This window comes from Tinamus guttatus, unplaced genomic scaffold (genome assembly GCF_059628265.1).
Source record: "Tinamus guttatus ecotype Peru unplaced genomic scaffold, ASM5962826v1 Tinamus_guttatus_pri_ptg000035l, whole genome shotgun sequence".
Classification (NCBI taxonomy): domain Eukaryota; kingdom Metazoa; phylum Chordata; class Aves; order Tinamiformes; family Tinamidae; genus Tinamus; species Tinamus guttatus.
The window spans coordinates 8,620,432-8,634,342 of record NW_028288569.1 but is presented as its reverse complement, the minus strand read 5'-3'; the positions used below and the strand labels follow the sequence as shown (position 1 = coordinate 8,634,342).

At 40.9% G+C, this 13,911-nt stretch overlaps 1 protein-coding gene across 1 annotated transcript in view; it reads left to right on the top strand.

Moving 5' to 3' along the window:
- The first annotated feature begins 4,985 nt into the window (after window positions 1-4,985).
- F5 (coagulation factor V) overlaps window positions 4,986-13,911 on the top strand; it is a 33,621-nt gene continuing 24,695 nt past the window's right edge. The window contains exons 1-4 of the mRNA XM_088533969.1: window positions 4,986-5,252; window positions 8,167-8,258; window positions 9,631-9,753; window positions 13,618-13,830. Of these exons, the coding sequence (XP_088390095.1) occupies window positions 5,092-5,252; window positions 8,167-8,258; window positions 9,631-9,753; window positions 13,618-13,830 (589 nt within the window). The 5' untranslated portion in view covers window positions 4,986-5,091. The remainder of the gene's footprint in view (window positions 5,253-8,166; window positions 8,259-9,630; window positions 9,754-13,617; window positions 13,831-13,911) is intronic.

Sequence of the window (13,911 nt, the reverse complement as noted above, 5' to 3'; positions counted from 1 at the left end):
CAACTACTTGCCAATGAATGGTGTGATCAGCTAAAGAACTCAAATGCCTTGGTTTTTGTTTGGGTGTTGGAAACTCCCTAGGGAAAAATGTAACATCATGTCTTATTAGGCTTGTAACTTATTTATTTCATTTTTTCTCATATCTAAAAATAATCTTATTTGCTAGTAACTGAATAAGAATTGTCCTACCATTTTCTTTTTAAGGCCATTGAGGTGTAGAACTATATGGAAGAAGAAAAAGTTAATTCGTGAAATACTATATCTGTTATATGTGTTTATATATATCTAATTAATTTATAGGAGGCTCACTTTGTTCATATTCTATTCTCAGCCCCAATGAGGGCGTTCTGTGGGCATATTTTGGACACTGATGATATTACTGTTTTAATTTTCTGCAGAAAGACAGTCTCACTGAATCTGCTGTTAAAGTGACTTGTTATGAGGGTAGTTAGTCATAGCAACACCTCTGTATTTAGCGTGTCTCATAAGCCTGGGCAAACAGAAGATTCTCTTGGTATAGAAGTCCAAATGGGATGCAGAAAATGTGAGTATGATGTAGACTAGGACCAAAATTCAATTTCTTTTTTGGCAAAAAAATGACAAAGCAAAAGAGGTCTTGTTTGAGATAACCCAAAATTGAGTCAAATGTTTTTAATGTAGTTTTTGAGGAAAGGAAGTTGACTTAGCCTTCTCTCTTTTTTTCCTTAAACTCAAAAAAAACTTTTAGATCAAAAGCCAGTGGTATTGGATAAACTTGTTAAATCATTTAACCTAATTTTTGCAATATTTGCAATTTTTTTTTTACTTTCCCTGAAACATTCCACTCTGATCAAGGGCTCTTGTTTCTCTCCTGAGGAAGAATGTATTTAGAAAACCTGAATGTATTTAGGCTTCAGTCAGTACAATGCTCTGTCTTCTGAAGTCTTTAGCATCAGAACTGTCTAAAATGCTGCTACTCTACGTTTTTACTGTCCTGAAGTGGTACGTATGACCACACATTCACAATATGTTCTTACATGTGCTGCCATCAAATTGAAAATCTGCGTAGTTCGAATAGGTTGTTAGCCAGAAAAAAAGCTTTGGAGTTTCTCTGCCGCCTGTTGTTTTTCCCTCATTGTGTGTGTTTTTTTATGTGATACAACTACTTTAAACTTCTAAAAGGAGCCATGTCACAAGTTAGTCTTTCTTGGCTTGAGTGTATTCTTGCAGAAGTGATGGTACTTACCTGATCGCTTCTGTTCTGAGTTATGCCTGGTAGATTTGGTAAGTGCCCCCGCTGTCTTTTACCTACATTCGGCAGCACGTGTTTACTGCTGAGCAATAATTAACTCCCTGTTTGCCCATGAAAGTCCTTTCGTCCTGCGCTAAGCAAAGGGTGCTTGCTGGGCACGTTGCGTATTGATCCGTGTGTGAGTGCATGTGTGTGTGTGCACGCACACACAGAGGGCAAGCGGGGCAGAGAGCCGAGTTTGGGCATGATAGCAGCCAATTCAGTAACTACTCCATGCCTTTCTTCTCTCTACTAGTGCTCTCTCGATCACTGCAGTACTGTTGTTAAAACTGAGGGCAGCCATCAGAATATGGCAGAAGTATTTGTAATGAAGCAGGATCAAGTTAGTGATTGATCCTATTCTGTAATCTGCACAAAGTTGCAAATCGCCCCTTTTAATCACCATTTTAAAGAACCGTATGTTCTTGGTTTCCAAGGCTTGGTCCAAACTACTCAATGTATAAAACTGGCAATACCAGTTGGGCTCAAAGAACAATCTCCATTAGAGCAGCATTTTACAGCATGGTCCCCTTTTAGTATGTCTTCATACATAGCAAAGCAAGAAACAAGACAAAACAGCTTCCCAAGTTAGAAGATGGGGATCTGCTTTTAAAGTGCTACTCTTGTTTCTATCCATGTACTTTTCCTTTAGCATTTAAACATCAATACCTTCCAGAGGTCATGCTTAGCTTTGGGAATTACATTGTTCATGGTGCTGCATGATGTGTTTTGTCAGCATTAGAAAAGAACACAGACAATTTGTGAGTGCCTCTCACTTGGCTTTTGCCCACAAATTCTTTTGATGTAAATTAAGCTTACAACATGGACAAAAAATAAGGATAAAATAAGTTAGATGCACATACAGTATTTTTTCATTCTGTACTTTTTTCTTGCACACCAGAAAAAGTTACGATCATGTCTCTCTCTCTCTCTCTCCATATATAAATACATATAGGCAAAAATGCTCATTGTCTTGGAAGACATCAACCTGAGAATTGTGCTTTCTATTTCGTGTGATTAACCAATATCTTGTAGACAACGCTATGCTAACTAAAAAGGTTTTCTGTTTGTAGAAGACTTTCATCATGCCAGATAGAGGATATAATTGCAAGTGTTAGAAACTAATGGTCAGGTGAAAGGGTTCTCCTCTTTGCACTATTAATAATGATTTTCAGAACACCAGGGAACTTCCCAAAGCCTGGAAGAGAATATGGTACAATATATGTATTTTTTTAAATAGGTTGACCCAGATAATTTCACAGATAATTTCAGGCCTCTTAGCATTATAGCAATCCTGAGAGACTGGGGATGTCAGTAGAAAATAAAGGAATAGCTGATATGAGACTTTTTGTTCTTAAAGGATTAAAGAAGGGTAAAGAATCTGGCTGATTTGCTGTTCTTCTCTAGTAGTATCAGTATTACCGAGGAAGCTTGTAAAAGTAATTATGTGGATGTTGTGCATTTTCATTCCTTTTACTATGTGATTGGATGTGTGCAATATGTGTGGTAAGAAATTTGAAAAAAGACAAGAAAATCATTAAATGGTTAAAAGATAAGTAACTAACTAATCTCAGCTTTGATGATTCCCAATTGTAAACAAGGGCTTTTAAGCAGGTATTCCAGGTATTAATTCTTGGACTAGAATATATTAGCTTTTTGTTACAGCAAATAATTAAATATCAGACTCCTGCCTATAATAAAGATTTGAAATTCAAACACATAGTTTATGAAACAGAATCAAAGGATGACTTGGTCAAGGGGGTTTTAGTTTGGCCTTATCAGCCAATCATATAGGAACACAAGAAAAGGTCTTCAAATCCCTGAATGTGAAGGAATTTAGAAACAGCCCTGTCCAATGGGTGGAGCCTGGAACAGGACATGTTTCTCTCTTAACAGAGATGTGTGATATTTTCTAGGTGCTTCTACATGGATGTTTAAGAATTGGAATTGGACAAGCTGACTTAAAGATGCTTTAAGTGTGACTATATGTTAGCATTGGCATGGGGTGTCTGGCATTTCTGCACGTGGTATACCTCATCAGTTCTGAACATTATTCTCAAATAAATTGTTCAACCACCCAGAAGGGTTTTCCTGTTTTTCCTTCCCTTTCCTTTCCCTTTCCTTGTTGTTTTGTTTTTAATACACCTTACAGGAACTTTTACATCACTTGTCATACCCATTAGTGTTGAATTCTTGACCAGTGTTGAAAGAGATACTGACCTATTCTTCCAAGCCACAGATGAGATTGGGGGCAGAGTAGAAATGAGGCAGATACTCTATCTTACTGCTTAAAAATCATTGAAGCACTAAGGGTTGTGGTGGGATCCTCAATCAAAACAATAATTAATTAGTATGGAAATGTTTTTGGACTGACGTTATATAACTTTTTGGCATCAATATCTGAACACATGTGGTTCAACCTACTTTTCGCTAGATCGTGGATTTTGACTCCCTTTTGTACATGTTTGTGTCGAAGGAGCTCTTGGGTGCAAATGATTTGCTCCGTGCAGAAACAATCAAAGATTTTTTAACAGTGATTTCAATATGCTGCCTTGAAACTTTTTGTGGTGCCTCTACTCATGCTGTCCAGGTGATCATGGTTCTTTTCAGATTTAGGTACTAAATTATGCAGAAGTGGAAAGAAACATTTGATTTTTAGGGTTCATCCATGTTTCTGAAAACTAATCCCTGTCTCTCTTAAGGCTACATGGTGCTTGTTTGGAAGGAATTACCATGCAGGCTGTCAGGCTGTTCTGCTCTTGAAGTATGTACCAAATACAGAAATTATTAGGTTTTGTTTCAACGTGGTCTGAGGAAATTTCATCCTCATTTTTGTCTGGATATGAAATGGAATTATTTTGATTAGGGCTTTTAGGTCATTTTTTTTCTTAAAAACGTAAGCAAACCCTTACTGAAAACCTTGTAACCTTCTGATTACCAAAAAAAAAAAAAAAAAAAAGTCTTTTTCTTCTTCTTTTTCCAATAATTCCAGTGTAGATAAAAGTCAACAATTTTCTAGTTGATTTGGCAAACTGCTCAGGAAGGAGGGGAACATCTTTTTGTTGATATGGTTGACATTTGTGATTAGCTCATTAAAAGGCATTTTATTAATTTCTGTGTTGATAAATTTCAGCAGATCCTGATGAAGACAAATTAGGAAGGATTCTGACTGTGGGCAAGTCTTCGGGTTGGTCTGAGAATGGCTCATTAGCTGTTATTTGAGACTCTAGATGCTTGGGGACAAAGCTGCAGTTGACTTTGCATTTGGAAAGGTTACTGAATTGCTGTCATAAGGTAACAACATGAGGTAACCTGAACTAAATCTGAGCTGGTAATCTAGCTCCATATACAGCTATAGCACCCAGATGTAATCCAGCATCACTTTGTTGTCTCAGGTGGCTTAGATCTTAGGGCAAGTGGTATCTAGGCACAGAAAATGTGTCCCCTTGCTTCTTAACCATGTAAACCGAGCATCTGGGTAATTGCTTTTGACCTCTAGTTATCTTGCTGCTCCAATAGATGATGACTTAACTACAGCTTGTAGCGGGGCTGAAGCTGCTGCTTGTTGATGCTTGTGTCTCAGTGAAAATCATGCGGAGGAGGGGAGAGAAGGGAACGAGTTTACACAGCTTTTATCTCTATTGGATCCCTCTCAGCAAGGGGAGGAGGAGGTGAAAAGCAGTGACCTGAGCATAGCGAACACTGTGGCTGTCTTGCATCATAATTATTTCATTTCAGAGGGGAAGTTGGGAGCAGCAACAGCAATAAAAGCGGCCGTTTCCGCCTTGTCTTCCAGAGCAACATCAGTGGGCATCTGCATCATGACACTCCATTGCGTGCGCCTTTTGCTGTTGCTGCTGCTCGGTTCGTGGTGGCCAGATTCAGAGAAACGTGTGGTGGGAGCTGCGAAGATCAGGGAGCACTATGTCGCTGCCCAGATCACTAGCTGGACCTACAAGCCACAATCTGAGGAAAAGTCCAGGTAACAAAGTTCAAGATAAGGAGGATGAAACTTGTCCTCTCTTGTGTCAGAAAGTGTTCTTTTGAGTTTCCTGCGGAATGTTAGAGCCCAGGAGGACTTTAGAGCCTGATCTGTTGACTTCAAAGGAAATGTGTATCTTTGAACAGCATGATCTGAACTGCAGCCAATGAAGCAGTAAAAGCTTCTTTTTAGTTACTTGATTAATTCTCAATATTATTTTTGTTTTCAGAGACGTTTTGTTGATTCTATTCCAGGACGTGCTTTTATAATCATCTATGTATTTTTTTTTCCTTTTGTTTTTTGGTTTTTGGTTTTTTTCAGTGTCATTATTTTGAGGTATATGAATTTTGAGCAGTGTTAAGTTGAGCCTCAGTTTGATAGGATTTTGGAAACTTTTCAGATTCTGATATTTGGCTGCATAAACAGCTTCTAATTTGGATGCCATCACTTTCACTTCGGAGCCTGATGAACTTTGGAACTAGCTGCTGCTGTTTCTGAGTTGTTCAGAAGGTTCTGTGAAATATCTTTCCTGAGTTTGCCTGAACAAAGGTTGTCGCATCAAGCACTGCTGTACTGTACTAATTGCAAATCTTTTTAGATTGCAGTGCAGAATGGCCAGCCTACATTCACACAGCAAGCAAGCAAGCATATAAAGTATGTTACTGTACAACCGATATGATGCTTAGTATTATAAGCACTGCATGTGCAATGCTATGCGTGGCAAAACTTTGATCCAGTTTAGGATTTTGTCTAAATTAGGCTGGGAGCTTATAGCTGAGGCTATGTTCACTATAGTCACCATAGACAGCTTTTTTTGTTCGTGAAGTGGCATGAAATGGGAGTGAATATTCTCTCATCCCATGGCGATACTACTGAGTTTTATATTGGTGGGTTGCTTGTCTTCTGTATTTGGGTTTAGTTTGTGGTTTTGTTTTGTTTTTCATTTGGATCGATCTTGTATTTTTGGATGTTATTGGGAAGTACATTTCCAGTTTCCAGATCTAAATTTCCTAAATATCCCTTTTCCAAGACTAATTAAAATGACATTCCCATGGTTTCTAAAATTCCTCTTTGCAAAATCAGTACAAGTGATATGAGCATAATGTCAAAGTGGCAAGATAGAAGAAAATACAATTTGAATGTAGGACACCAAATACCCCTTAAGTAGTGACATAGGCATGTGAATTTAGTATTTAGATCTTCATCCTCAATTGCACTGAATGCATCAATGTAAGCATCGACTGCTATTTCTCTAAGCATCACATAGTAGATAGATGGATTTCATGCTGTAGAAATCAATAGCTGGTCTCAAACCTCAGTTGAAATACTATGTGATGAAGTAGGAGTTTTTCATAGAGTGCCTATTGAGATATCTCACAAGTGAGTAGTCCATATCCTGAATGCATCTAATGCACTTTCCAGAATTTCTGGATCTAATAGCCTGGATCTTCAAAGATTCTTGGGTATGTAACGTACTCTGGTTTCAGGAGAAGCTGAATGTCTAAATACAGTTAAAGAATACCACAGTTTGCTGGGAACAGATTCTTCCTGAACCATTTTTCTTAATTTTCCTGGGTTTCATTTTTATTTACTGCAGATCATAGAAGTTTGGGCAGGTCACTTCACTTCTCTGAGCCTCAGTCTTTTGGTCTTCATAGAGGTTTATTGGTTACCATGTGTAAGTGATATTTATCAGGCACTTCAAAGTAAAAATGTATTATTTGTGCATACACTGCTGCTAATCCCAGGGCTGAAGGTTATGTAACCAGACCTGATTGTGTAGCTAGAGACTCTCGAAGTGCTAATAACTTAAGTATTTGTTTCCTATAGCTCTATAATTGGCATTGATAAATTTCCACCTCATAGTCTGATATGCATTGAACATCTACATATTAGGACAGGATTACATATCACACTTTTCTCTTTAAGAGTAAAATCAAATCTTGTTAGTGCTGTCAGAGCAGAATGAATGGAAACAGGTACTACTACTGCTGGATTTGGTTAGTGTGAGTGTCACAGAAGGATTTATAACTTTACTGAAAGAGATCGTCTCCTTACGGACCCCGAATGTCACTATGAAGGAGCCTCTTCACAGAGGAGAGCCTCTCTATCCATGTCCAGCCTATCCACTTCCCACTTTCAAATATGTACTTTGCTTAACTGAAAAGGCAATAAATATATATATATATTAAAAAAAAAGCAAGTGCACTTGCTGTTGGATCCAGCAATAGCAAATCATAGAATCATAGAATGCTTAAGGTTGGAAGGGACCTCTCGAGCTCATCTAGTCCAACCCCCCTGCACACGCAGGGTCACCTAGAGCACGTGGCACAGGACTGCGTCCAAGCGGATTTTGAAGATCTCCAGAGAAGGAGACTCCACAACCTCTCTGGGCAGCCTGTTCCAGCGCTCTGTCTAAGGAAATAACCAATGTATGTGAAACTAAATACATGCCATTCTCCCTCCAGCCCCCATTCCTTTATTACTTCCATTCCAGACATGTTGCATGCTGTTTTCCTTCCGCTTGCTTTTGTGATTTCCAAAATAGTCTAGTTTGCATGTGTGTGTGTACATGTGCAAGAGAGAGCAAGAGAGACGAGGAAACATAATAAGTCTAAGGACAACTGCCATGCTTCCCAGAAAGCAATTTTCTGTCTTGCTGAGAGTGCCTTAAATGTTGTCAGGAAAGTTTTGTGTTTGCCTTGAAAGCTCAGCAGCTGCAGATGCTTGCTACTGATGCCACTGTAGAATCATCATTGTGAGTCTTAAAGCTCAAGCATGGGGTTGAGTAAAGAAAAATCGAGATTTGTCTCGCTGCTCTGTCAGATTCACTTTCTGAGATATCTCCTAAAAGCATTGGCATCTCTGAGACACTTTGACCTTGTAATTTTTATCACGACTCTTTTGGTTTCAGATTGGCACATTCAGATCCTGTGTTTAAGAAAATTGCTTACAGAGAATATGAAGTGGATTTTAAAAGAGAAAAGCCAGCAAATAAATTTGCAGGTAAACTGAGAGAAAATGTTCTGAGATGTTTTTTTGATGGATGCTTGTCTTAAAGCCAATAACAAACCAAACAAGCCTGGATAGAGGCAGGATATGAGGTATCTACACTAACTCTTTCAGAGGCTACAAAGAAGTTGGTTTTTGTAAAGCCAGTGCTTGAAGCTGTCTGCAAATCAGTTGCACAATACGGAGATTTTTGCTTTCGTTTTCTGCATCAGGTGAGACTCACCTCGCATGTTTAGAATTGTATGGAACAGTACAGTGATGATGCTATGAATTCACATGGAAAGAGCCTTGGGCCTGATTTTGGACATATTTCTGATAGAACAGTGATAAGGAAAAGACAGCTGTTAGGATGGGTGTCAAAGACATTTCCTCGCGTTTAGCATGTGTTGCTGCTTGAAGATGCTTTAGATAGAGAGAGACAGGTTCTCATGCCATCCAAAAGTATGGTACTTTTATTTTTATATACTTATGCAGAGTTTTCGTGCTCTGCAGCTACTTTATCTTAACAAATAGAATAACTTTAGATATATAGCCACTTAAATTTCAAAACAAATGTGTATGAGGTTGATGCTATCAAACTGTTACAAGTCAACCTGAAAGGTCTTGTGTATGATCTGATTCCTTTCACTTCTGGAGGTTCTCCCATCTTTTCTGAAACTGCTGTTTTCTTTCCAGAGGAATAAATTTACAGAATGTTTTACAAAGAAAGACACCAACAGGGCCATGGTTGTCCTAGCAGCTTACTTCCAGTGCTTATTTTTGCCACATGGCAGGCAGTAGGGATGCAAGCCCATCTTAAAATCCATGCCTAAGGTAACATGCAACATGGAGCTGGTTATGTCTTTAGATGCCGCTCTGTGATTGAAAGATCTCTTTGTTCTGTGACTTCTGTCACTGAGAGTGTTACTCAGAGAAATGTGCCTGAAGGCCTTTCTGAACTTTTAGATGTGGAAATGTCTGCCTTCCTGAAAGTATCTGCTTAAATTGTGTGTAAAGAATTCCTAGAAATTCGTAATCAGCTTCAGAATGAACTTTTTGGTAAATTTCTGAAAAATAAACATCTGGAAAATAACCTTGTTTTCAGATCTACCATTTTCCTGAGATTTTAGTTTTAGAGATCTTTTTAGCTTTAGTTGCCAAACACACACAATTTATAGCATTATTGACAAAGAGCTGTAGGTGTTAAATTCCCGTGTGCCTTTCTACAAGTAAATCTTCATGGTGGTGCTATTGCATTCTCTGCCTATGTTTTGTGCAATGTGTACTTTACAAGAGCTCCTGTTCCCTGCTGGGAAAGCTCTCTTGCTTTGACCAAACACACTGTTTTACTTATATTTTGCTCTTTCCCTATCATAAATAACTGCAGGGCTTCTGGGACCAACTCTGCATGCCGAAGTGGGAGATACTTTAGTAGTTCACTTTAAGAACATGGCTGACAAAGCACTCAGCATTCATCCCCAAGGCATAGCCTACAACAAGAAGGCTGAAGGTAAATACTATACAACCTCCATGTTTTGTTCTTTTATTTGTAGACTACTGCATGAAATACAGAGAGAGCCCCACAACAATGCTTAGAGATGAGTAGCATGGCTTAGAACTTCACACCCCTTGCTGGCTTCTTTCTTGTTCCTCAGGGTAGTCCTAGGAAGAGTGTTGTCTGGCATGCGTATTCTCCCGACCAACTTCATGTCTGTGTTTGGTTGTTAGCAACCCGAGGAAGCAAAGCTGTTTCCTATTTCCCAGCAGGAGCTGAACTTGCTTGGATAGTACTAATACAGCTTGATGGGCACCCTGATTACAAAGATGGGCACCCTGGTTACAAATAACACAGAAAAAGCAGAGTTGCTGAATGCCTTCTTTGCTTGGTGTTTATCAAGGGCAGCCCTTTAGAGCCCCAGGCCCTAGGGACAAGAGAAGAAGCCGGTGGAGAGGAAGACTTGCCCTGGGTAGAGGAAGATTGGGTCAGAGAGCACCTAAGGAACCTCGATACCCACAAATCCCTGATGGGATGCATCCCAGAGTGCTGCATGAGCTGGCAGAGGTCATAGCTAAGCCGCTCTCCATCATCTTTGAAAGATCCTGGAGAACAGGGGAGGTGCCGGAAGACTGGAAGAAGGCCAATGTCACGCCAGTCTTCAAAAAAGGCAAGAAGGAGGACCCAGGCAACTACAGGCCAGTGAGCCTCACTTCCATCCCCGGAAAAGTGATGGAACGGCTCATACCGGCCGTTGTTTCCAGGCACATGGAGGACAAGAAGGTGCTCAAGAGTAGTCAGCATGGATTCACCAAGGGGAAATCTTGCTTGACTAACCCGATAGCCTTCTATGATGAAATGACCGGCTGGATAGATGAGGGGAGAGTGGTGGATGTCGTCTATTCCGACTTCACCAGGGCTTTTGACACCGTCCCTCACAATATCCTTCTGGGCAAGCTCCGGAAGTGTGGGATAGATGAGTGGACAGTGAGGTGGATTAGGAACTGGCTGGATGGCAGGGCCCAGAGAGTGGTGATCAGCGGTGCAGAGTCTAGTTGGAGGCCTGTAGCTAGCAGGGTCCCCCAGGGGTCAGTCCTTGGTCCAGTCCTGTTCAATTTATTCGTCAATGACGTGGATGAAGGCACAGAGTGCTCCCTCAGCAAGTTTGCCGATGACACGAAACTGGGAGGAGTAGCCGATACCCCAGAGGGCTGCGCTGCCATCCAGAGGGACCTGGACAGACTGGACAACTGGGCGGTGAAAAACCTCATGCAATTCAACAAGGCCAAGTGCAAGATTCTGCACCTGGGGAGGAATAACCCCAGAAACCAGTACAGGCTGGGGACTGACCTTCTGCAGAGCAGCTCTGCAGAGAAGGACGTGGGTGTCATGGTGGACGACAAGTTGACCATGAGGCAGCAGTGTGCCCTCGTGGCCAAGAAGGCCAATGGGATCCTGGGCTGCATTAAGAAGAGCGTCTCCAGCAGGTCGAGGGAGGTGATCCTGCCCCTCTACTCAGCCCTAGTGAGGCCGCATCTGGAGTATTGTGTCCAGTTCTGGGCTCCACAGTACAAGAGGGATGTGGAGCTTCTGGAGAGAGTCCAGCGCAGGGCCACAAGGATGATCAGGGGCCTGGAACATCTGCCCTACGAGGAGAGGCTGATGGAGCTGGGCCTGTTCAGCCTGGAGAAGAGAAGGCTGAGAGGGCACCTGATCAGTGTCTATAACTACCTCAAGGGAGGGAGTGCAGAGGATGGTGCTGGTCTCTTTTCAGTGGTGGCCACTGACAGAACTAGAGGTAATGGCCACAAACTGAAGCACCAAAAGTTCCACAGGAGCTTAAGGAAAAATTTCTTAACAGTGAGGTTGACAGAGCACTGGAACAGGCTGCCCAGAGAGGTTGTGGAGTCTCCTTCTGTGGAGATCTTCAAAACCCACTTGGACGCAGTCCTGTGCCACGTGCTCTAGGTGACCCTGCGTGTGCAGGGGGCTAGATGCTCTCTAGAGGTCCCGTCCAACCCTAAGCATTCCATGACTCTATGATTCTATGATGGTTTTCTAGTTTACCACAGTGATTGAGTCCCACATAGGTAAAATTAGCAGGTTTTGAAACACTCAACTTCATGCTGTCCAGCCACTTCATCTAAAAATCAATTTAAGAATGGAATGCAATTATGATGTTGGAACAAGTATTAGGCAGAATGCCAAAAATTGCAATCACCACAGGAGGGAAAGCTTAGTGGTGGAGTGAGCTTCTAAAGTTCTGCAGGGCTGCAAAGACAACCTGAGCCAGGCATAGAGACTGACTCTTAGGCTAGAGAACATGTCTTCCTACTAAGAGAATCAGCTTCAACTTTGAGGATTTGTGATAGGGCAGGGAACGGCCTCTAAAAGTGTTAATGTTAAACAAGATCTATTTCTTTGGGGTTTTTGGACTTTTGATTGCCCGTGCAGGTTTTAGTGAAGGAGGAGGGAGGAGGCAGAATGTTTTAAAATTTTAGAGTTTTTAAGTTTTGCAGGACAGTACTGATGTAGAAATGAAGAAGAAAATACTGAGAAAGTCCTCCGTGAGCCGATCAGTACACTGCATGAGGGTCTAACAACTTTGTGAACTTTGAAACGAGGAGGTGACTAGCTGTTTGCAAAGCAAGTGAACTTCAGGACACTATCTTGCAGTAAACATCCACAAAGTTTCCAGAGGACGTATCCTGTAGTTGCAAAATATTCTATTTTAGTAAATATAAACACTTAAAGTTGGATTAGAAATTCCAAATTCCTTGCAATAGTGTACATCAAGGCATTAGTGACAAAGGCAGGTGACACTGTAGATAATGGCATTCTAATACTCAACATTTTATTCCCAGCTTTGCGGTGTTTTGCCCTTGGAGCTCTCATTTAGGCTAGTGGCAGGAAAGCATAACGTGTAAGTTGAAAATTGAACGGCTGCCCCAGCCCAGAGTGAGTCTGAATGACGGTCTGTGGTCGGTGGATTGCCCTGCCCTAGGTCCTGAGCCAGAGCTCTGATCAGCAGTTTGCAAATTACTGCCTGACGATGATGAAACTGCTTGAAATGTTTTGAATTCTGGAAAAACGTGCAAGAAATACTAATGTTCTGAAGGATTAGGAAGCAAAAGTATCTTCTGTTTTCAATTAACTAGAGAACTAGTTGGAATTTACATTTTTTCTTAGGCTTTTTTTTTTTTGGTGTCTGACTTTCAGGGTGTTTATTCGAGGGTTTGTTCATTGTGTGGGTACAAAAGGAATTTTTTTCATTGCACAGGGTTGAACAGAGCATATGCTATTGGAAGTGATAAGCAATTCCATTTGCCTCTTCTGTTGATTTGCCTTTTGCTTCTAGAGTTATGATGACATCTTTGTGATCCTACATTTTTGTTGGATATCACAGGCATAGATTAGTATCTATGTTGTTACTGCCATTTGGATTTGCAGTGCACCAAAAGTATAAGGCAACAAGGCAGCAGGGGCCTGCACAATGTCTGGCTTTATGAGGGGTAGTCAGAAAGCTGACCAAGTAGGCAGTTAGTAGTCAGCCTCCACAGAGTTATCAGTGAGCAGAAGCTGAAGCTTCATGACATCCTAACCACAGTCAGGCTAGTAAAGAGCCCCACCTTTTGGCAGTAATGATAAATTTTGACTAAGAAATTTTGGCTAGACAAGAAACAGGAGAGTGGGATGGATGCCTTTCTTGATATTCTTCTCATTCACAACATGAGTGGAATCTGGAGTCATCCCAATGAAGCTGAAATAGGATATAGGCAAGAAATAGATCAAGCTTTTTTCACAGCAATTATAGAAAGACGTTCCACGTACTTTAGTTGCTCTCCATGCCATCTTACTGCGTGGCTTTTTCCTTGGCAGGTTCCCTGTATGATGACAGAACATCAGCTGTGGAAAAACGAGATGATGCTGTGCTTCCAGGCCAGGTCTACACATATGAGTGGGATATTACTGAAGAAGTTGGGCCAAGAGAAGCTGACCTTCCATGTCTCACTTATGCCTATTATTCCCATGAGAACATGACAATGGATTTTAACTCTGGTCTGATTGGAGCATTGCTTATCTGTAGGAAAGGTAATGAAACACTCTGTGCAATAGGTATCAGCTCTAAGGTAATGTGGCCTCACTTTTAATAAAATTGTATGATAGTGAGGG